The sequence below is a fragment of the Mytilus trossulus genome, chromosome 2 (genome assembly GCF_036588685.1).
Source record: "Mytilus trossulus isolate FHL-02 chromosome 2, PNRI_Mtr1.1.1.hap1, whole genome shotgun sequence".
In the NCBI taxonomy this organism is placed as follows: domain Eukaryota; kingdom Metazoa; phylum Mollusca; class Bivalvia; order Mytilida; family Mytilidae; genus Mytilus; species Mytilus trossulus.
In genome coordinates, this window is record NC_086374.1 from 45,170,592 (window position 1) to 45,196,091 (window position 25,500).

The 25,500-nt window shown below is 32.6% G+C and overlaps 2 protein-coding genes across 2 annotated transcripts; both read left to right on the forward strand.

The window, feature by feature from the left end:
• Positions 1–394: 394 nt before the first annotated feature.
• Positions 395–5,042, forward strand: LOC134705169 (low affinity immunoglobulin epsilon Fc receptor-like). The gene is made up of 5 exons (XM_063563926.1): positions 395–496; positions 1,067–1,161; positions 2,976–3,069; positions 4,139–4,337; positions 4,902–5,042. Exons 1-5 carry the CDS (start codon positions 451–453, stop codon positions 4,945–4,947), a joined length of 480 nt encoding a protein of 159 aa, XP_063419996.1. The 5' UTR covers positions 395–450; the 3' UTR covers positions 4,948–5,042.
• Positions 5,043–8,393: 3,351 nt separating this feature from the next.
• Positions 8,394–20,187, forward strand: LOC134705170 (perlucin-like protein). The gene is made up of 4 exons (XM_063563927.1): positions 8,394–8,834; positions 11,815–11,930; positions 12,676–12,769; positions 19,556–20,187. Exons 1-4 carry the CDS (start codon positions 8,471–8,473, stop codon positions 19,771–19,773), a joined length of 792 nt encoding a protein of 263 aa, XP_063419997.1. The 5' UTR covers positions 8,394–8,470; the 3' UTR covers positions 19,774–20,187.
• The last annotated feature ends 5,313 nt before the right edge of the window (positions 20,188–25,500 follow it).

A 25,500-nucleotide genomic window follows, 5' to 3' on the forward strand; every position in this document is an offset into this window, starting at 1 on the left:
TTCTTTATACGCTTTATTTATCAAAAGCAGACAGGTTTGAGTCTTTCAGTTATTTTATAAAACGACCATTCTGACTAACTTATTTTTTTCTGGTAATTTATGCGTTTTTAGACTCAACAAAAATCTCAAAAAATTATTAAATCGTCATTTAATGGCACTTCTTTATAGAGTTGACTTACTTATGTTAAAATCTTTTTTGGCTTATCATTTCAAAAAAACCTGCTAAAAAAGCAGCCGCATTGACCAAAAGTCACAGAATATGATATACAAATTATATATATTATTAAAACTTGAAAAATATAGGAACATCTTCAGGTCACTGATTTCCGTAAGGTATAGGTAAGACGTCAAAAAGTTAATGATTATTTACTATCAATTTAAAGATAAAAGATAAGGCATATCTATAATGCGACCACATAAAGTATCTTTAATAGTAGGAACACTAGTACTATGTTTAATTTGGTATACTTCAGTATTTTGACTCTATGCTTCATCGGTAAGATTATTTTGACTTTTTTTTTTTTATAAAATACTTAGATATAGGAAGATGTGGTGTGAGTGCTAATGACTTGCAGGAGTCACCATACCTGAGACCAGTAAAACAAATACAAGTTATACTTAAAACACCAATTATCTGACATTTGTCTTTAAACTAGGACATTTACAAATGGATATGAGGATATTTGGTAATAACAAAAATAAGATTCAGGGGGGTCACACAATTAAACGAAATAACCCGTTTCCCAAAATCTGATACAACACTGCACGTTTTTTTTTTTAATTTGATAGTCAGGAAGAAGTACTGTATAAAAATCATAGCTACAACCCGCAAATTATATTCATACCTTAGACCATTTGAGCAGTTTGTCTGTACACATATACGGACTTGTCAAAGTTGTTTTTATTACCTAATAGGTAATCCAGAGGACCCAGGAGGCTTCCAACTGTTTTCTTCGATATTACGTCATTAATGCAAGGCTTAGACATAGCTGGAGTATTCGTCAATAATTTGACATTGCTTAACTAATCAAAACAAGTCATTATGTGTTGTTTTATTTTTTATTAGACGCAGTAAAGACAGAATGTCACATAGGATGGTTGCATTATGGAAACTCTTGTTACCTTTTCAGTTCCACAAAGATGAGCTGGTATAATGCAGCTGTAAGAAATCTTATTCCTTTTCTCTCTCATAGTTTTTAATTTTTTTAGTAATTATTAAAAAGTAAAAACACAAAAACACTGAACTCCGAGGAAAATTCAAAAAGGAAAGTCCTAAATCAAAAGGCAAAATCAAAAGTCCAAACACATCAAACTAATGGAGAACAACTGTCATATTCCTGACTTGGTACAGGCATTTTCTAATGTTTTAAAGTGTACCAGTATTTTATGGTCACATTCGTTGTCCTACTGCTAGTCTATGACTTCTTAAACATTTTTGTCATGAATGTAATCTCTGATTCTCGATAATTTAATATGACTGATGATGTGAGTTTGTTAACATCAATATTCTTAAATGTTAAACTGTATATCTGAAAAATTGCAAGTAATTGTGATGATCTGTGTTTTTTTGTCTACATTAGATATTGACTCACACTGTCAGCGTTTTATATCACCTGAACCGTTATACTTTTAAAAGTAGTCTGTGACCGATAGTGAATACGTTCGAACATCGCATATGAAGCCAGACTAATTATATTTTAATGGCGTGTCCTGGTTTCACAATTGTTTTATATTGTGATTTTCGTTATTTGATCACAGAAGATAAGGCTCTGAAACCCTGTCAAGGTAACACATTAAATTGTAGGATTTTTTTTCTGAAATTGATTCTATATAAACTTTTTGATCTTCAAACCCTGCATTCTACCATTTCCTAAAGTAAAAATGAAAACTCGTCGACAAGGAATAATTCACAATGCTTTTCAATATGAAAAAGTAACATACACTACAAATTTGTTAATTTGGGATACCATTTGTCAATGTGTTGTTATGCTGTGGTCATTTTATGAATCTATCCAATTAAACTGTAGATAAAAGATACTACAGATACAACCAAGTCTGCCTCATATCTTTACTTACATCTAGATATTGACAATGAGGGTCGGTTTAAAACAAAACTTTACGACAAAAAAGATGATTTCAGCTTCCCAATTGTGAACATTCCATTTCTATGTAGCAACATTCCAGCAACGCCTGCATACGGAGTATATATCTCCTAATTGATACGATATTCCCGGGCTTGTTTCCCTATCATGATTTTCTCGATAGAGGATTGCTGCTCACAAGGAAGCTATTAAACCAAGAGTCCCAAATAGTAAAGTTGAAATCATCCCTTCGTAAATTTTACGGACGCCATCACGGGTTGGTTGACTGTTATGGAATAACCGTTTCACTGATGATATCGGATATTTTCCTTATGTCGTAACTACAATACCCTTCCCTTTTCACGAATGTGACCTACCGGAAGAGACTATTTACAGGATTTGTAATAAAATAAGCAATACGAAAGATGCCACATGTGGAGCAGGATCTCATTACCTTTCCGGAACACCTGAGACCACCCCAGTTTTTCGAGGGGATCAGCCTGTAGTTTTCTTTTCAGTGTTTTGTGTAATATTGTTTGTCTGTTTGTCTTTTCTTTTTTAGCCATTGCGGTCTCAGTTTATTTTCGACTTATGTGTTTGAATACCCCTTTGGTATCTTTTCCCTCTCTTTTGTCGCTTTTTATGTCTACCGTTTCTAATGCAATAGCATCTACAATGGATTTTGCGATTGTGTATTAAAATACTATCTGTGTTACCTGTTGCGTCTGCAGTTCCGATTGTTGGTGATAGGATACGTTATTTAATCTTACCATTAAACCTTTAGATGCATTTATTTCGTTTTGATGTTTAGTTTGGTTGCTTTGTTTAATCGAAATGTACCAGCTTACTACTATTATTCATTATAGTTTACATATCATTTTTGTTATGTTTTAGAGTTCATGTCGAGAGCATAGCGCTAAACTGGCAGAAATAGAGACACAAGCTGAGGATAGATATATTACGAATATTGCACAAACTTTAAGATCATGTATGAGTACATTTAATATAGCCTTATACAGAAACTAATTTCCGGAATCATTAATTTTACTTTAAAATTGTTATTTGAAGCAAGTTATTTCCCTTTTCGGGACGTGGATGTGATTCGTGCCAATGATAACGGAAGTCAACAATTAGCGATTTTTTCTCCCTGTCGGCTGATGATTTAAAGAAACGTTGTTTTTATATTCTTTTGATTGTGTTACAGAACATAATGACGCCAAAAGATAGTATGGTAATTTAAAGCAATCAAATAAGTTTAGGAATTGTCCTTCAAATCTTTCTTGGGCATTGCCGGTGGCCTCGTTTTTACAATAATTCGTTTTGACCTATTAGCCTGGCAACACTGGGTTCGAAGTTGATTTAAACAAAACAAACTATTTCTCTTTTTTTCGTTTTTCTACTGATCACAATTGACTGAGAGGTGAAGACATATAAGATGACAAAAAAAAAATCAAACTTAGGCAACCGTAAATGACGCACCAAGTTATCAAACTCGTTAGTTATACTTGTAACAGTTGTTATATTTTATATATTTGACCTTCAGGGAATTCAATGTTGATGGAATATCTTTAATATTCTATATAAAATTCATTAATTCATAACACGTGTTGACCCACTTTGAATTAAGAGCTTGCCCTTGAGATATATCAAAACCTCCAGTAATTCATTTGGTTAAAGTCTTTCTTCATTTGAGTAACGTCAAGACATATATCCACCTATAAAGGACGAGGATGTTAATAGGTCATCGAAAGGCCTCCAACAATGAGCAACACTAATACCATGTTAGTTCTTTTATTTACAGTGTATATCAAAATTTTACAATTCCAGTACTGAAGCCACTTAATAATCAAATTGTTAATTATATTTTTTTTTGACGCCAAAGTTTCTGCACAAAAGTGAATAGACCAAAGCAACCTACCAATTAGATTCGTAGCATTTGCTTTCTCCACTTTAGTGTTGTCATCATTTCAGAGTTTTTTTTCTTCCGTTTGAGGGTAGCGGATTATGGTTATCTATATATACTTTCTTAATAATTTGCTAGCATATTTTTTTCTCAGTTTTCTGGTTAGGTGCCAGAGACGACGTTGTCGAAGGTACGTTTGAATGGTCATCCGGAACACCCTTTATATATACAAACTGGCATCCTGGGGAACCAAATAACGGTGGTCCAGTAGGATCAGAAGATTGTGTATTCACTGATGGAGGATGGACTGACCAGTCATGTGACGTAAAAAATAGTTATGTATGCGAAAAAGAGTAAGTTAGAAACAATATTTCAGTTTTCTGGTTTAAATAAATTAAATTAAATATTCGACGACATGCAATGTTAATGACTTCAAAAAGAAAATGTAATCCCTCCTAAATAATAACTTTCTTATACTATTATCAGCAACAAATATTCTATGGCCAACGTATCTCCTCTTTTAAAATATGTGCATGACATCTCCCATGCAAACCTGCCCAATTTGACGGTGGTGTGACATCTTGGAAAAAATTATAAAACATTATTCTCGCTCCATCTTAACATATATCATGGACAGTTAAAATAGTAAATGATAAGTAAAAGATGTAACAAAGTATGTTAAACAAATTGTTGTGTAAAAATTAAATCACAAAAATACTGAACTCCGAGGAAAATTCAAAACGGAAAGTCCCTAATCAAATGACAAAATCAAATGATAAAACACATCAAATGAATGGACAACAACTGTCATATTCCTGACTTGGTACAGTATGTGTGTCACGTACTTTTATTGTTAAATCTAATGACACTCACAATATTTGCCAATATTTGTCATTGCTTACTTCTATTTACTGCAGATATCCCGAAGAACTTGCAACCGATGCTCCTGTTGTCGGGAAATAACGATTAGATGGAATGGCTGCATAATATGGCGATATAATCATAATCACTAACGCAAATTTATATTCAATGTTTGAATAAAATTATGGAGTTGTTGTTGACAAGTTTGATTCGTTACTTTAGAGGGTGTACGATAATCAAGAATTGAAGCAGGTTTCTAAGAAACTAAAGAGGATGGAGAGAAACAACTAAAGAGGATGAAGAGAAACAGTTTATTATAACAAAAAGAATAAACAAAATCAGATTTATACAAGTCAGTTGGCTGAAATCGTCATGGTATAGGTGTTACAAATATGTGACTTGAATGAGTGTTTTGTTGGCTATATTTTTTAAAACTGAAAAACAGATATACTTGGAACTTGAAAATAATTAGCTGCACAACATTTACGGATCCGTCAACATAGAAAAAAAATATTTCGTTAACTCCTTACAGACCGGACAGGAGTTATTGCTCTTGAATGATGATGTTTTGGCATTGTTTTTGTTTTAACTGAAAGTAAAGAGAGGCTATTAATAGTAAACATTATCAACAAAATAATTGATAGTGACTAAGATCTTCCATCGACATTTTATGAGTTATTGCCCTTTATTGATTATATTTTACCAATTTAAACGTTTTTCTACATTTCTCCAAAGTTGAACAATGAATAAATTGAAAAACAACAAAATTGTTTAGCAGCAAAATAGGCAACAAACCAAAACCAACTCACCAAAACCAAAATGGCGACCTCCAAAATGGCGTCCTCTACTACCTGTTCCTGACCCACGGCAGAAAATATTTCAACGCTCACCAATCGCCTTCGGGCACAGAGCCGACCGTGCAAGGGCTGTTTAGCCAGTCAAGGTACATGCATTTGTTGTTCAGCAGCACAGTATTTACTAAAATGTCAACTATAACGGAATTGTCGTTAGACTTAAGCTTCTCTCAAGATTTGTTGCCCCTAAATCACAAGTTCAACCCTTTTGTTTTGCTTGTGAATTAGCTATATTGGGTATACTAAATATTGGCACAGAAAAATGAGTAGGAATGTCACGGAATAGAAGTTCCTTCATAACATAAGTTCCAAAAGGAAAGAATATTCTGGAGTATTATTTCCACAGGAATAAATATTACAGTATATGTTCCTAACGGAATAAATGGTATAGCATATTTGTTCCAACAGGAATAGGTATTATGACAATGTTTATAATAAAGTTTTGACAGGAAGACAAGATTTATGCCCCGACAGTTTTCATTCAACATATTCATGTTGCATTGTATCAATGTTATGCAAATATTCAAGCTATTCAGTATAAAACGCGAAAGTAAAATAAAAACTGTTTGGGGAATGTCTTTAACTGTATAATTTCAGTATTACAACCAACAAGACCATAAGCAACAATACTATATATCACACTTGTTTAGGATAACCTTAGATATTTTTCATACTGACATGACAACCAACTAACACTTGTTTTTTTAATGTTTGTGCAGGTCTAAGACTATATAAAACACGAATATTATTAAAAAAAAACACCAACTGGAACCGTCGAAGTGATCAGTGTTCTTAATTCTAGCGTGCGAGAGGCTGTGAGTTTGCCGGTCATGTCAAACCAAAGATTTATAAATAGGATTTTCTGCTTCTCCGCTGAGTACCCTTCATTTAAAATTAAGAGCAAGGAAAGTTAAGCTCGGGTCAACATAAATGTGTCCTGTTAGGGACACAAATCTTGCAAACTGTTAAATTTGTAAGCAAGTTATCAAAATCCTCCTAAATGTATCTGTTAAGTGCAAGACATGGTTCATATTTAAATCACGTTTTCATGTTCTCCTTTTAAATTTCAAGTAACAAGTTCTACCCAACATCAATCCACGCATCATTATCTGATATCATCAAACATGGAAAGTGAAATACTAATAAAAATCTTATGAGCTTCTATAGGGAAAACGGTATTAATACATGTTCCAAGCATTCTGTTAGCCTTTTGTGTACCCAAAGCAGGTGAAGGAAGTCGATTTACAATATAAATTTTGACATGCTTGAAACCTATTGAAATATTTTATAATAATTAAAACAAGCTCCGTTGGAAGTAAATCATGATACTATTTGGTTTCAATTTTTAAAACAGAATAATAAACACCACACATATTAACTGTTCTATCCAGGCTTTTATTATAAAAAGTGGTATAAAATGTTAGTATTGTCGCCTATGGCAGAATACATAGTACTGTTTTCCCTCTAATAAAAATTGAGATTGAATGAACAGGACAGGTTCTCAAGCAGTTACGTAATTTAAGTTGTGTAGCAAGTTTCATTATCAAAAATAAGCTTGAAATAACCGTTCTCATTTTATACTATCATAGGGTCAACAACACACATCTGAATAAGTGCAGTTTAATATACTATCAAATGAACAAAAGTAATCTTTTTTTATCATCTGTAAACATTCTACACAATACATTCTTGAAATGTTGATAAAATAAAAATGTGTATTATCCACAGAAATATGAGTCATAATTTCAACTGTATGATTTAGGATATATACATTAATCTGAATTGATGGTAAGCATATACAAAATATATAAATCAGAATATAGACTACGGATAACTGATGATCAGAAATACATATAAAATTTAAAAATAAAGGAGACTAATTTGATAAGTATAATTCTAAAAAAGTTTGAGAATCTGTAGTTTATACCAAAAAAAAAACCAATAAAAAAACCATCGATGTTGTTGAGTAAAACTAACAAAAGGAAACAGCCACTCCATCCGAAGTCCATGCTTTGCTTAGACAAAAATAACCCAAATTCGGAAAACATAAGGTAGGACGTGCACAATGGTATTCATGATGATATGATGAGATTCTGGGAAATATCATTAAAAAATTATCAGGAGATTGCATAAGGACCGACAACAAATATGTATTACAGTGTGCAGATATGATATAGTATTTTTAAATGTCATCCAAAAGTCAACTAGAAAGAATGAAGAGAATTGAAATATAAGAGATTCTGTGAAAATTTCATAAAAATCTTAAAACACGATTCAGAAGCAGTTTTGGATACAAACAAAAAGATTGAACAGAAGGAGGAACAACTAGATAGACAGACACCCACAATCACTATACAACACCCGCTTTAGAAAATGATGGTATAAGAAAGAAGATAAGCGAAAATATCTTGCTCCTATATTTTAGGTCTATCCTCACTTTATCTTGTTATTAAAAATTGTAATAAATGAAGTTCCTTATTTGACAATTTAGATTTTGACATTGTGTACTGAGCATAAATAATTTTAGAGATATATCAGAAGTTTTAAAAAGTACATGAATGAAAGTATTATTTTTATATTTTAATAAAAATACTTTTTAAATAGTCTTCGAATATTTTATATTTTTTCTAAACTAAGGCCATTGTAGCTGAAAAATTATGTGAATTACAATAATTTTTTTATTACAGATTTAGATTCACCTTTAACTTGTTTCTGCGATACAGTTTTACAAGTATACGTTACTTTTCTAATATAATACCTTCGAGTAATCAATGGGAAGTATAATGTTTACACTTGAAGATAACACTGATTTGTCTTCAGTTGTCGAGTTCGAAGAGGAATACCACAATACACAAAGAAAACATACTCACTGGATTGAATTCTTACCAGGCACACGTTGCAGGGGTGTTGCATCATATGTGGAAAAGCATATTTTCAAAATTATGTGCGCTTTAACAATTTTATCTTTAACCTTGTCTATTATAGCAATTACGAAAAATAGTAAAAACGTACATGTATTAGAAGATAAACTGAATCAACAAAGCGTTGACCCTGAACAAATAAGTGTCAAACCGCAAAAAATAATTGTTAAACCGGAACAAATAAGTGTTAAACCGGATCAACACATTGGTAAAGGTATGTACTTGTATTTTCAAATTCAGACATGTATGTGATAGTGAGGAGCTTACATGTTGGATAATTTTGGGTATTGTATAAGGGTTATGCATGTTCTTCAAAGGTGGAAGATCCGGATGAAGAAAGACAACAGTAGTATACCGCTGTGCAAAACTCATAAATCCATGGACAAAAAACAAAATCGGGGTAACAAACTAAAACCGAGGGAAACGCATTAAATATAAGAGAAGAACAACGACACAAAACCGAAACGCAATACACACAGAAACGGACCAAGCAACAGACAAAACACCACGAGAATAACAAATATAACATCAAAACCAAATACGTGAATTCGGGATAGACAAGTACCGTGCCACGTCTTATCTCAAAAATAAGAGAAAACACAAACGACTCAACGTTAAAATGCAACACACACAGAAACAAACGATATTATAACAATGGCCATCTTCCTGACTTGGTACTGGACACTTTTAAAGGGGAATAAAAGTGGTGGGTTGAACCTGGTTTTATGGCATGCCAAACCTCGCACTTTAATGGCAAAGTTAAATATAACATTGAAACGGCAACATAATATTACAGGACTACAATACAAATAAATAGGAGAACACATTAGACAAAGAAAAACATGATGAATAGATAACAAAAGGCATCAGGTTTAAAATTCAATACGCCAAAAACGCGTCTTGTCCACACAAGACTCACCAGTGACGCCCAGATATAAAAGTTTGAAAGTGAAAAAAGTACGAAGTTGTACAGCACTGAAGATCAAAAGTTAAAAAGGTTTTGCCAAATACGGCATTGTTTGTATGCCCGGGATAAGAACATTCTTATTATATAGAACAATGAAGAAGAGGGTATATTTGATAAGACCAGAAGTACTCCTTGCAAAAGTCGTATACCGTCACGGATTACACAAACAGTTTATATATGGGAATTCTTTATTGTGTAGGGATTATTGTACTCTCTCTATACACGAATCATATGATTAAACATCCATATTATGATTGAACGTTTGTGTGTGTGTGTTTATGAGTGAGGAGTTAAATATAAATTCCACACACATTTTTATAAGTTTTTCAGTCGGGCGGAAGGAGTTCAAATGACCATACTTATATTCTTACATTTACCTTTGGGATCTGAAAATAAGATCTACATATGGTACACAAATAAACATTCGACAAAAATAGTACAGGAAAAGTACTTGCATATAATTAGTTATTGAGAAGGGGTGCTAGGCGCTCAACTATAACCCCGACATACTCTTTATTTGCCTGTCCCAAGTCAGAAGCCTGTAACTCAGCGGTCATTTGTTGTCGTTCTTCATTTTTGTTTTTGTTTTGTTATGAATTAGGGACATTGCATTATTTATCAAGGAGGGGGGACCGGTGCAAATGGTAAGGGGACATGTACTTTTTTCAAAGTGCAAAGTAGTGGGACCTGATGATTTTTCATTATCTTAATGCAAGGGACATACACTTTTTTCAAATGCTTAAGTAGTAAACATTTTATTTTAATTAGCCTAAAAATACACACAAGAAACATTCAAACAGAAACAGAATATGATAAACAATTTTAGTTTTGACTGGTGTAAATCAGCCCATCTAACTTAATTAAATATTGATCTTACAAAATTCGAGCTTATTAGGTAGTTTGATATATCGCTATGAAATGAAAGAATTTAATTTTACAATAGGTAAAAATAAAAATTATTATATAAATTCAGATAGGCATCTTTAATTTTTTTTATAACTTTTTCAAATCAACTTGTATTTTCATCATACTATGCATCTATTTAAGATATATGTTAAGCTTACTGAATCCCAGGTTATTTTGTTTTTTGTTGTATTGCTGTCAAATTCAAGAATTAAATTAATCTAGGTAAAAAAAGCTAGAATTTGCATTTCGAACAAAATAGAGATAGTACACTTTAATTATTTTAATAACCTTTTCAAATCAACTTGGATTTTCATCAAACTATGCATCTATCTTAGATATATATTAAGCTTACTGAATCCAATGTCATTTAGTTTTTTGTTGTATTGCTGTAAAATTTAAGAATTAGATAAAATAAAGATGCCTTTCTTAATTGCAAATACTAGCTTTTTTTTAACCAAGCTTACTTTAATCCTTTAATTACATTGACATGGGATTCAGAAAGCTTAATATATAACTAAGATAGTTGTATAGTTTGATGAAAATCCAAGTTGATTTGAAAAAGTTATAAAAAAAAATTAAAGATGCCTATCTGAATTTATATGAAAATTTTTATTTTTACCTATTGTAAAATTAAATTCTTTCATTTAATTTACCTTGTTTTTTCACTATGTTAAACTGGAATGACATTCAAACTGAAAACCACTCGATGAACTGTTAAGGTTCCACTGCACTCAAAATATAGGACACTAAGGAAAAATCAACACTTTGATTGTATTTCTCAACCTAAAATGAATAAAGTCCTATACTATGGAAACATGTTCATTAAAACATACATACCATATACACTTTGTGTAAATTGTAAATAAACTTGAAATTTTTGTGTTATGGTCAAACCGGTTTTGTGGGTGAACACTAAATTTTTCAAAAAATCTGGAGGCTTGTGAAATGACTTTATTTGTTTAAATGAAAGAAACTAATGTTCATTTGTCACAGAAATACGACTGTTCAAATGCCACTTTTTTCTGTATTGTACCTTCGATATTCGTTTATTGAGATCCATAAGTTGTTTAGAAGTCCTCCAGAGTTTTTGGAAAATTTAGTGTTCAAATCCAAACCCATAACCTAAAAATTTCAAGTTTATTTACAATTTACACAATGTGTATATGTTTAAAAGTATATTTAAATGAACATATGTTCCCTTTGTTCAGGAATTTATTCATTTTAGGCTGAGAAATACAGGCAAAGTTTTGATGTTTATGCAGTGTCCTATATTTGGCTTAAGTGGAACCTTAAGGATAAACGGAAGACTGTTTTTTTTCAGTGACAGAAGTCAGCGTTAAAGAAGTCAGTATTTATAAATGCAATGCTGGTTGGTTTCAAAGTAGCAGTGCCTGCTATTTTGTAAGCAGATCAAAATTAGATTGGTTTGGATCAGCGGTGAGATATTAAGTGATATTTCTAAAAAAAATTCTAGTTGTCGATCAAATCGAATACTATTGACTATAGAATTTTATATACAATGACAATGTAAGGGATTGACTAGGACAGGGATCGAATAGAACAGGAATCGAACCTTGGATGTCCCGCTTCTCGCTATCAAAAGATCAGAATAATGTTTCTTTCTTTTCCTATTTAGGAACTAAGACGCATGTTCTTGCCTTCCTTATTTTAGCCAAGAATACTAAAATTTTAACAAACTTGAAGTGTCAGTTATCGCGCTTTGCTCGATGAATTGCAATTTTCATCTTGCACATACTAATAGAGATGTTTCGGAAATGTTCAGTGGTAATACTTCTTATTGAATATTTTGGTTCAATAAAATTCAATTCAAGTGATGTTTGCATGTCGGGTATTTTCGCCAATTTCGCGATCATGTATTTCATCTGTCTCCCAAATAGTTGAACCAGGAAAGTATATATACACATGTCTCTGGTTGAATATATCAACAGTACTGGTGTGAAAGTGTCAATTTGAGATTTACGGCAAATCGAAAATAACGATCTGCCAAAGCATTAATGTTTACAAACATCAAATAGGCCCTAAACTATAAATACCGAAAGGCGGACCAGTCAGTTAGAGCTTGGCGATCAATATTTCACATAAAAATCAAGTACAATTCTATAACTGTCTATTACTTTGACTTAAGACTTAGCCATATTGAATATTTATTCTATATTTACAGGTTTCCTGTAGAGAACACGATGCTCGTCTCCTAGAAATAAAATCGTCTTTGGTAGAAAAAGACTTAGAAAATTCATCATTAAATCCCAATAAAGGTAGGTGTAAAAATTAAAGTTTTGTTTTAATTTCAAGTTTAAACCTAGAACCATTGATCACCTTAAACATTTTGTGATTGCTAGTCAACTTTATACTTGTTGGCTTTCTGACTATTTTGATCTGAGCGTCACTGATGAGTCTTATGGAGAGGAAACGCGCGTTTGGCGTATCAAATTATCAGCCTGGTACCTTTGATAACTATTAACACCACCGGGTCGATGCCACTGCTGGTGGACGTTTCGTCCCATATGGTATCTCCAGCCAAGTAGTCTGCAAAAGTATGAATTATACGAAATATTAAGGTTTTCCTATCCCAGGTATAGATTCCCTTAGCCCTATTTGGTACAATTTATTTGGAATATTTGGTCCTCAATGCTCTTCAACTGTATACCTGTTTACCTTTCTACCTATTTTGACCTGATCGTCACTGATGAGTCTTAAGTAGTCGAAACGCGTGTCTGGCGTACCAACTTATAAGCCTGGAACATTTTAATAACTATTTAACGTCTAACTACATCATCATACATCACCATTCATTCGTTACCATTAAAATATACAATGAATTAGTTTCCAACTATTATAAACAAGATTGTGCGTTTTTTTGGAATTTTGGGTCCTCAATGCTCTTCAACTTTGTATTTGTTTGGCTTTTTAACTATTTTGATCTGAGCGTCACTGATGAGTCTTATGTAGACGAAACGCGCGTCTGGCGTATAAAATTATAATCCTGGTACTTTTGATAACTATTTACACCACTGGGTCGATGCCACTGCTGGTGGACGTTTCGTCCCCGAGGGTATCACCAGCCCAGTAGTCAGCACTTCGGTGTTGACATGAATATCAATTATATGGTCATTTTTATAAATTTTCTGTTTACAAAACTTTGAATTATTCGAAAAACTAAGGATTTTCTTACCCCAGGAGTAGATTACCTTAGCCGTATTTGGCACAACTTTTTGGAATTTTGGGTCCTAAATGCTCTTCAACTTTGTATTTGTTTGGCTTTTTAACTATTTTGATCTGAGCGTCACTGATGAGTCTTATGTAGACGAAACGCGCGTCTGGCGTATAAAATTATAATCCTGGTACTTTTGATAACTATTTACACCACTGGGTCGATGCCACTGCTGGTGGACGTTTCGTCCCCGAGGGTATCACCAGCCCAGTAGTCAGCACTTCGGTGTTGACATGAATATCAATTATATGGTCATTTTTATAAATTTTCTGTTTACAAAACTTTGAATTATTCGAAAAACTAAGGATTTTCTTACCCCAGGAGTAGATTACCTTAGCCGTATTTGGCACAACTTTTTGGAATTTTGGGTCCTAAATGCTCTTCAACTTTGTATTTGTTTGGCTTTTTAACTATTTTGATCTGAGCGTCACTGATGAGTCTTATGTAGACGAAACGCGCGTCTGGCGTATAAAATTATAATCCTGGTACTTTTGATAACTATTTACACCACTGGGTCGATGCCACTGCTGGTGGACGTTTCGTCCCCGAGGGTATCACCAGCCCAGTAGTCAGCACTTCGGTGTTGACATGAATATCAATTATATGGTCATTTTTATAAATTTTCTGTTTACAAAACTTTGAATTATTCGAAAAACTAAGGATTTTCTTACCCCAGGAGTAGATTACCTTAGCCGTATTTGGCACAACTTTTTGGAATTTTGGGTCCTCAATGCTCTTCAACTTTGTATTTGTTTGGCTTTTTAACTATTTTGATCTGAGCGTCACTGATGAGTCTTATGTAGAGGAAACGCGCGTCTGGCGTATAAAATTATAATCCTGGTACTTTTGATAACTATTTCTTGTTTTGATATCTTTTTGAACTTCATATTAATAAAAATTTGTATAATGGGTAATATAATGACACCCAAATACATCTCCAGGTCATCAAACAGATATCAAGTGTGTGCCAGAAAAAAGGAATCGAGAAATGTCAAACATTGGTTAATGGTACTTTTAAATCAGACGTACACGTGCTTTGGGGTTGCTTGGACACTTTTTTCCGATATATATGTGCATTTTTGCAATATGATAAGGGAGGTACAAACGTTGTAATGTTTTTTGTTTTAATGCCGACATTTTTTTAAAAATATTTTACTCACAAGAGTCATATGATCCATCAGATAATCTTGTACTGAATTATGAGTTATATTTTGAGATTTGAGATAAAAAAAAATACATAAAGGGACATTTATTACTCATAAGTTGAAGACAAACAGACAACGCCATGTAAAAGAAACAAAAAAAAGGGAAAGGTCAATCAATGTTTTATAGAACACAAAACTAAATACTAGTACTTGGCAATACAAACCCAACAAAAATCAGCAGATGTGTTAATAATAATAATAATAATGAAAATTTATAAAGCGTCCTATATAAAAAAATAAAAATTATTCTAAGGCGCTGTACATTCACATAGTAATTAAAATAAATCAATGACAATAACTTAAAACATAAAACATACATCGTGTCAGATTCAAATAGTGAAATAAAAAATGCCTACTATAAAATAAAAGGTCAATACGAAATACATGTTAAAACCAAAAAGAATTAAAAATTAACAATATAGGATAAAAGCATGCAAAACAAGCAAAAACTCTAAAACGAAATACAAAAGGTAAAAAAGCTCGTAAAAGAGAAAAAATGTAATCTTATTAAAAAGCAATTCAATAAAATGAGTTTTTAGCTGTGTATTAAAACACTCTAGGGACTTGCAGCATCTTAAACTGTTCAGGAGATTGTTCCATAGAGATGCCGCTGCCCAATCAAATTGTCTTTCACCGTACGTCTTCGTCCTCACTTTTGGAACGGTGAATAGTTTTGTGGAACTTGAACGCAAAGATCGGTTTGGCACTTATAAATTGACTAGTTCCCGAACGTAAGTAGGGCCAATGTCATTCAAAGCGCAGTTCACATAAGTCAGTATTTTGTAATGTGGTCTATATTAAACGGGTAACCAATGTAAAACAGCAAGTATCGGTGTAATATGTTCATGTATTCTTGTCCTGGTGAGATGTAAGATGTTGATCAAAATATAGACCTAGGTTTTTCACGCAAGATACACTACTTATAACAGTATTGCCGACTTTGAGTTGGAGATTTGGTAAACTAGTCTTCAGATGATTCGGTGTGAATATGATAATATAAAAAAGAAGATGTGGTATGATTGCCAATGAGACAACTATCCACAAAAGACCAAAATGACACCAACATTAACAATTATAGGTCACCATACGGCTTCAAAAATGAGCAAAGCCCATACCGCATATAGTCAGCTATAAAAGGCCCCGATAAGACAATGTAAAACAATTCAAGAGAGAAAACAAGTTCGGATTTATCTTGTTTCAGTTTTAACATATTTGTTGACATCCATGAACTAATGTCGGAAAGACATAGTTCTAGTTTTGAAAAATAGTTCTCCCAGTTGTCTATTGGCTTGATAACCACGTACACTTGTGTGTCGTCCGCATATCAGTGATATGTCATGCCATGGCGACGGCATATTTCACCTAATTGCCTAGAGAAAAGACAGTACAATTTCGGGCCTAGCACGGAACCTTGTTAGATGACATTTCTTCGATCTAGTTGTTCCAATCACCACACGCTGGTGTCTATTCGTCAAATACGACTTAATTCATTCGAGAGCGCAACCAGTTATGCTATATGCGAATGACAGACGTTCTAGAAGAATTCTGTGATCTATGACATCGAATTCAGCGGAAAGGTCAAATAGCACCAATACTACTTATGACTGTTTATCTAAAGCCGCATTTATATCATGATGTTCTCTCGCTAATGCAGTTTCAGTTGAATGGCGTGGTCTGTATGCTGACTGAAGTGGATCACACAATGAGTTTGAGTCCAAATGAACATCAAGTCTCTTATCAACTACCTTTTCTAGGGTTTTTGAAATGAAGGGTAAATTGGACACTGGTCTGTAATTTTTGTAAATATCGGAATCAAGTCCAGGTTTTTTCAGAAGAGGTCTCACAAGAGCCTGTTTGAAGTCTGACAGCACAATTTTCTCATCAAATGATGCATTGACGATATCTGAAATTAGTGGCACGACAACATCGGAACTCTGTATCAAGAGGTTCGACGGAATAGGATAAAGCTCGCAGGACTTGTTCGGGGCTTTTTGTATGATAGTTCGTATCTCATCATTGGTTGTGTGTTTGAATGACAACAAAGGTGTACCAGATAATTCAACATCAGCCTGTAGAAATGCAATGTTATGACCCTTCACTCTGTTTTGGTCTCTTAGTCCATTTCTTATTGTTACAACCTTATTGACAAAAAATCAGCAAATGAGTTCGACCGTTCTAAATCCGAGGATGAACTTGGCCACGGGGTTTGTTGTTGTTTTCCATGAGATGTTTTGCTAGATAAATAACTGTTTGTGGTCATTTCCACAATTCTCAATTTTAGAAGAGTAGAAGGTTGCCTTGGCGATATACAACAGCTTACCAACAGTTCTACACTTTTCCTGAAAAAAATGATGATGGACTTTCAATTTTGAATCCCGCCATTTTCTCTCCGCTTTTCACTTATTTCCTTCAACATTATTAAGATCATCTAAATACAATTCTGTATTAGGTCTTAAAAAAAGTGATTTGATCGTGACAGGTGCGTGTTTATCAAAGATATTGGATAAATTATCATGAAAATGTTCGACTTGTTGCTCTACGAAACTATCAATTCCAGTATATGAAAAAAAATCTATAATGTCCTTCTTAAGTTCCGTCATGTCGATCTGTTTACACTTTTTCAAAGAAATATCCTTGCGCATACTCTTTGGTTCATGGCAAGCTATCGTTGCATGAACAGAAAAATGGTCACCCACTAGGTTACCTTGTGCATCACTGATGTTCGGACGCTGAACGTTGGGAATCCCGTTTAATATCTGACTATCTTTGTTCGTATAAGAAGGTCTAAGATATGCCCATGTTCGTGTGCGGCATCTTTGACATGTTGTGTAAGGTTACGATCTTCAAGGCTATGATAGAAACGTAATGCGTCTGGATTGCTGAGATTATCTAGGTGGAAATTGAAATCTCCGGTGAAAAGAACGTTATGTGCAGGTTCTTGAATAGTATTTGGATCAAGGTATGATTCCCATTCCTCAAAGAAGACAGTATTGCGAAAACCATTAGATTTGGATGGTGGGGGTCTGTATATTACACACAGACGAATATTGAGATCTACATAATGTACAGAGAACTCCATATGCTCAAAGTGAGAAAAATGCTTTTCATGGACGTTCAATCATGTCAATCGCTTTGAACAAAAGTGCCTTTCCACCGCCTCGACGATCACTACGACTGTAATGAATTATGCTGTACCCAGATGATACTAGGTCTTGAATAACACCGTCATAAATGTCAGAACCAAGCCATGATTCCGTGATAGTCAGAATATCTAAATCATGAGAAGTTACAAAATCACAAATTGCTAGAGCCTTGTTTTTAACAGACCTGCAGTTTAGAGTGGTAAACAGCATGTTACTTTTGGAATACTTTCTGATATTGGGAATGCTATTCACTGATGCAAGTGTTATTGGTCGATCAGAGTTTCTTACTGTGATACTTGTTGACTCTGTATCAGTAGGTGTGCTTACTATTATACGATTAGATTCACACTTGTCTAGATTAACGATGTTATTAAAGTTTATGCCATTTTGACTATATTTATTTACCTTGAGATATCTATTACCGGTCAGAGCTGTAATTTGTCGTATCACACGCGTTCCTGCCCGTGTACCTCGTCTGGTCCGACGTGACGATGTGGCGAGTAACGATCGTCCTAAACAGCTTAATGGCTGAGTGATTACAGATGTTATTGTATTCAACAATGTCATGATTAATTATCAAGCTGAATCACAATAAATGTTTTTCAAAATCCACAATTTAATTCAGAGTAATAGATTGTAATTCTGCAAAAAAGTTCATTAGTTTGTTTTATTAACTCACACAAATTGTAATGGGAGCAGCCATTAAGCGCTAACCACTACTCCATTTCTATGAAGTGTTTATGAGGGGTCTAAAAATTCTGCTCCATATGCAGCAGGCGTCATATAAGTTAAACATGATATATCTTATTTGGTAATGTCGAATTTTCTGGAAAGAAGATTGGACAGTAATTACTACAATTAAAGTCGTCATCTATGAATAGATATTCAATAACGTTCATCGAACCCTTGACGGGATTCAAAATTTCTGGAGCGTTGACTACAATTTAACACTGATGACCCTTTTGTTTGTAAAAAATTTAAGTAGCAACCGTCTATGAAGAAAATCAAGGTAACGTAAGCTCCTAAATATCATATTAAGTGTCCACAATTATGAGGATTCAAACTATCTCTTTTGTTGTAAACAGGCTTAATTGTATCTGTGGTATACTTAATGTCAAATTCGATGAGTTAGATGCATTCAACGTAGTCACTCTACTTTGCTTTCTTCTTTTAATTCTCCCTGAGAAACTCCTGTATGAAGGCAGGCACAAAGGAATAAATGAAAAGGTGACAAGAAAAGGAGCACAATTAGTTCCCGAATGTCAATTGATTGAAAAAAAATAACCCCCAAACGTTACAAATATGGTGTCAATCAAGAAATTAAGCATCTTGATAATGGCAGTTTCCTCGAAAGAGGAACCTTTCTTTTATTTTTTTTTATCTATTTTTACAATAGTCAGGATTTTTCGTCACCCTTAGTCGCAAAGCTTTAAACACAACTTGCAATGTATTGACCATATTCTTTTGTTTGGTCTTATTTAGCATATTGGCTTGGAGCAAGAGATGATGTTATTGAAGGTATTTGGATATGGTCATCCGGAGCAAACATGAACTTCACTAAATGGAACCCAGGAGAACCAAATGGAGGGGACAAAGAAAACTGTTTAATACTAGAAAATAATGGTTGGAACGATCATAAATGCAACGAAGAACGCTATTTCATATGTCAGCAAGATATGCATCGTATACAGTTGCAATAAGACACTAGGATTTGGCTTAACGAATAGTCTAGTAACAGGTTATGTTATACAAATAAAAGGGTTATGATTTATACACATATTGTTTTAAAATATGCATTTGTACAACTTATCCCATCGCTATGTTTACAAGAGAACCTGTGAGTGAAAAAGAAGAAAGTATGGCAATGAACATTGTTTTTTTTTGTCTTTCGGAAATTTTGTTTCTCTGTTTAATATAATTTTAAGATCAATAATGCATTACGGGACGTATTATGGTATACTAATGTTCTGCGTCTGTCTGTCCGTCTGTCCGTCTGTCTGAGAACGACTTATCCAAATGTCATGAAACTTTTAAATGGTTGTTTCTTATGATGGTCAAACAATATGTATACTTTTTGATGAAAATAAGATTTAAACATTTTGAGTTACGTGACTTTGTGAATAAAACAGGGTTGGTGTTTTTTCACATGTCGCGCCGTATCTCAAAACTGACTTATGCTTTTTGCTTAAAACTTCTTATTTATATTAATCTGAAGATCAGTATACATTTTGGTAATGATTCAAAATGGGTGGGGTGGGGTGGGGTGGTTGATCTTACATGTCGCACCGTATCTCAGAAACTGTTTATAATTATTGCATTAAAATTAACACACTTTCTAGTTATATTAATCTGAGAATCTGTATACTTTTTCGTGATGATTTTATTGTATTTTTTTATGTTATTTTTCACAAGACGGCGGGTGTGTCATCAAAAAGCAAGATCGCAATTGGAAACTAAGTTCCTAATTCATATAATTCAGTTAGTTTACAGGAAGTAAATATGTTTGTTACTTTTTGTACAAAGTGCAATTTCTTTGGTACTTGTGATGAAAATTGCAGTCTTTAGATATGATAAATTTCACGATTTGTCCTTTAAAATCCATAAATTTATTTAACATTTATTTTAAAATTAAGAGGTTTGTAAATCAAAGTCTTTCTTTTTTATCAAAGTTCTTGTGCTTTTAAGTTGTGTTCAAAGGATTTCAAATTGTAACATTCTTATTCAGTTTTTTGAGATACCATTGTGCTCTCAATCATATCATATACTGAGTTGAAATGTTTTATGTACTAAGAATATGCTATAAGATTGTTGGCACCTTAAGATTTATATTTAGAATAAAATTATTTTGGTTTAAATAGGATTATGAAATGACATTCTTTATGAAAACTGTCAGATTTAAAATGAACCCAGAGCAGAATGTATACTTTTAGCATGTTTTTATTTCATGTTAAAACTCCTACTCAGATTTATAGTTTTGAGCGGAGACCAAGTATATTAAACGAAGATGTCTTAAGCTCTAGTTTAACAACATTAACATTGTCTTTGATTTCCTTCAGGAATGTTATAAAATAAATTTTGTTCAGAAAATATTGACAATGTGATTATGCAATGTGACATTTAACAATTTTGCTGTTTGTATATGACAAAATAATTTTCTTTTATGACATTTTAGATTTTAACCTGTGCATCTCTTTTATTCAGGAAACAATAAAGTATCAGGTTACTTCATGGGTAAAACATTTTAAGAATTTTGTTGAATTAAAATAAAAAAAGAATAAATTACATCAATCCTGTTTATTACCAATTGACTTAATCCTACCGAATGAGATAACGTCATGTTAAGGAACTTGGCTGTTAATTTTTGTGTTAATCATTTTACTATAAACTTTATATTTGAGCTATTGCTATCTGCGGGCGAAGTGTCTTTTATTTTACGTGCATCTCGTGGGGCTCAAAACAAAACCAATTGTTTATAATACTTTAAAACAACAACCAGTTGCATGCTTAAGTATAACTTCGGATATCTAATTAAAAAGTCTCCAGAGACCCTTATCCATGGCATTCGACTTCTACCGAGTAGTTTCAAAAATGATTGATATGGATGTGAAACCAATCAATGCAGGCATTTGACTTCCATAATCCAAAAAAATCAAATCACCAAAAAACTGAACTTCGAGAAAAAATCCAAAACAGAAAGTCCCTAATTAAATGACCAAATCAAATGATTTAAACACATCAAAAGAAAGGACAACACCTATCATATTTCTGACTCGGTCATATTCCTGACTTGATAATGAGCGGAACATGTTATTGTCCCGTTTTAGCAGTCACCAGTTTCGAAAACCGTTATAATATTTCTTTTTTTAAATTTTCTGTATCTTTATATCGTATCTTGTAATGATTTACAATTTTAACTTCCTCTTACACTGGGAAAAATGTCGCGCCAAACATTCTAAACGCTTGAATTTTTTTTTGAAGTAGTCGTTTTCTCATTATTTGAAAGAATTGTAATATGATACGATTTTCAATAACACAACTAGTCATCAGCATCTTTATCATTAGAAAAAGAGAATTTACAAGTCGTTTTATTCTACGAAAATTAAAAAAAACCATGTCACTTTATAGGAACGTCAAGGGACAAAATATCATTTGTTTCTAATTTATATAAATCTTAATGACGCACATCTAACGATGATTTATCTTCATATCACATAATCATAACGTTGATGAACTTCAAACATCCATAACATAAATCCAACTATAACAATCAATCACTTAATCTAGGTTAAACCATCTTTTAATCTGGTGTCAGACAGCTACCGTACAATTAACAGAATGTTAAATAACTTCAATTAGAATACATTCAATAATATCATATAAGTATGAAAGTAATTATTTTTTCTTTATTTAATCATTCTGTATGATAATGATTTTCAAACTTAACTAGTGATGTATTAAGTGAGAATTCTCATGAGAAATTATGTATTAATTACAATATGTTTTGTAATTAATAATTTCTTTATAATAAAAATAATAACAGAAAGTGTATTCTTTACACAGTTCAGGTCTTAAAAATTGTCCTCAGTTGTACAAAATGCAAGAACTATAAAGCTGATTTTAAAAATATCTAAAACAATAAAGATAGTCACAATACTCTTTCAAAAAGTAAAACAAAATTGGAAATTGCTTGAGCACCTTTGATATATTTGTTGCTGCCTATATTGTTCATGTAGCTCTTCAAATGATTTAAAACTTATACATCATTGGCTTTCAAATTTTCGGCTTTGAGCGTTCCTGAAGAGGATACATTCATAAAAGCAAATTGTACACATGACATTTATAACGTGTTGTATTTATTAGCTTTTGTTGTTGTATTTTCGACAACGTTTTAACATATGATGTTTCGGCAAATTTTAAAAAGATTTAAAAAATCACTTGTTAATCTTCTTTATTTAAGTCTGAAATCATTACAATAGTAATTAAAATTCGGCTGTCAGTGTCCTTTAAATAACGGCACAAGTAGTATACCGCTGCTCGAAATTCATAAATCGATAGAGAAAAATAAAATTCGGGTTACAAACTAAAATTGAGAGAAACACATCAATAATAAGAGGAGAACAACGACACAACAGAAACGCAACACTAAAATGCAACACACACAGAAACGAACTATAATATAACAATGGTCATTTCCTGACTTGGTACAGGACGTTTTAAGAAAAAAATGGTGGGGTTAACCTGGTTTTGTGGCTATTCAAACCTCCCACTTTTAAGGCAATGTTTAATATAACATTACAATGACAACATTACATGACAGGACAATTAAATGGGAGAACAGACAGAGAAACGCACAAATAATAGCTATCAAAAGGTACCAGGCTTATAATTTAATACACCAGACGCGCGTTTTGTATGCACAAGACCCATCAGTGACGCTCAGACAAGAAAAGGTTATGCGTTATATATTAAGTGAGACTGGAGTAAAGTTCTTTTGATTTTTCATATATTGTTGACTCACAAGAACATGTATGGCTATAGTGTAATATCTAAGTATTTTGGTGAAGATGCTATCTTAATTTATTTACAGATGAAAAACACATATTTAGGATATAAATGTTTTCTGACACTTGATTTTAATTGAAATCTGATACGAAATTTTTAACAAGAAATTATTGATATTAATATAATAACAAATTCATGTTTTTGCGGGGAAACTTTTCTAGGAATCAGTAGGCGTAGCTATCATTTTTAGAATACATTAGAAACTGCCAAATGCCCTGTGAGACCCTCTTGTAGAAACATTGAAAAATCAAACAACCGCTGAATAGCATTCTATTAACGGATCAGACTTTTGTAACATGACCTATGGTTCAAATAAGTCACATCGCTTCTGTGATGTCAATCGTAAGATAAGCTTCTATTCTGTGTCACTCAAATTTATCACCACATTTGTTTGTTGAATTAAACATATGTGAACTGAGTATAGCAGCGTTATAAATCATTCTACAATCCTAAAATAACAACGATAAACATGATCAGATTAAGCAAATCAGAAGGATGGTACAACCCAAACAGAGATCATAACTTAGCATTACTGAATCAACAAAAGAACGCAAACAGAATATTTGGTGTATTGAGTAGTAGATTTGACTAAGACGCCTATAAAAAATGTTTGTATTTGAAAGTTAATATGACAGACACTAACAAAAGCGTCTGTAGTTTGTAGTACATACAGTTTATGTTACGCTATCTAAACATGATTTTTTGGCGATCCCGGGTGGCATTTGAATAACCCTGTAACAAATATTCAAGTTCTTGGATTAGTGTCCGATCAATTAAAAGGCCGCTAATGTAAAGAACCACTAAATCAGTCTCAATCAGAAAGAACATACTAAAGGCAGTACATATAGTTCCTATGAACAGCTGTAACATTGTCAAAATGTAAAATATTAAGATAAATTTGTTAAAGCTTAAGAACTTGGGATAACTGTAGGACTCTTAATGAAAGTTTCTTTCGAAAAATAAAAGAACAATGTATGAAATTATAATAGAAGGACACATTTTCTCTTTTGTTTTATTCAGAAGTACTGTTTCTGTACTACCAAACCTTCGGGAACTTGTGAATTATAGGTATGTATAAAAAGGAAGATGTGGTATGATTGTTAATGAGACAACTGTCCACAAGAGACCAAAATGACACAGACATTAACAACTATAGGTCACCGTACGGCTGTATAGGTATGTTGGTTTATTAAGTCGAGATAAGATATAATTTTGACATAAATTTAAAATGAAACTTTATTTGAAGACAAAGTAGCAATTTTAAATAATTGAAATTGCCGAATTTAACATAAAAACCAAAGATGGTCTGTATCATAATGTGGTTTCATTCCCCTAGGCCTTTAAATGGGGAAAAGATATAAAAAATCAGTCTTGTATTATCTAGGCAAATAGTAAATGCAACAATGTCAAACAGAAAACATATTTTTTGATATTTTGAAGAGTGGAAAAAGGTTAAGTTTCAAAAATCAAAGATCAGTTCTTATTTGACTGTGAAAATCACGGTATTTTATATTGCAACCTAAGTAATAAATTATAGTTATAATAAAATTATGCATTAAATCTCCGATAGCTCTACTATTAATCAAGTCCTGATACGAATCATCATTTTACGCTTAAATTATGATTGTAGTTACTACCCTTTTGAAACTAGTTTGTTCAGCTGTATAACTATAGAAAGAATCAAAAGTTATTTTTTAATGCACTTTTATTTGAAAGTTTATATCCGAGTTGCAAAAATTTGTGTCAGAAGTTAAATCATCAAATTCATATTTGCATAACAAAATACGAAAATAAGCTACTTGAATAGAAACTGCTCATTATAATTCTTTATAAGATGCAATTAATATTTTTGAATAAAATTCTGA

Excerpts from the sequence above, each read along its gene's own strand:
- LOC134705169 (XM_063563926.1), top strand. The coding sequence starts at position 451 with ATGTTTAATTTGGTATACTTCAGTATTTTGACTCTATGCTTCATCG. Across the intron at positions 3,070-4,138 it reads TGCACAAACTTTAAGATCAT|TTTTCTGGTTAGGTGCCAGA; the intron begins GTATGAGTACAT and ends TTTTTTTCTCAG. Across the intron at positions 4,338-4,901 it reads AGTTATGTATGCGAAAAAGA|ATATCCCGAAGAACTTGCAA; the intron begins GTAAGTTAGAAA and ends TATTTACTGCAG.
- LOC134705170 (XM_063563927.1), top strand. The coding sequence starts at position 8,471 with ATGGGAAGTATAATGTTTACACTTGAAGATAACACTGATTTGTCTTCA. Across the intron at positions 8,835-11,814 it reads GGATCAACACATTGGTAAAG|TGACAGAAGTCAGCGTTAAA; the intron begins GTATGTACTTGT and ends GTTTTTTTTCAG. Across the intron at positions 12,770-19,555 it reads ATCATTAAATCCCAATAAAG|CATATTGGCTTGGAGCAAGA; the intron begins GTAGGTGTAAAA and ends GGTCTTATTTAG.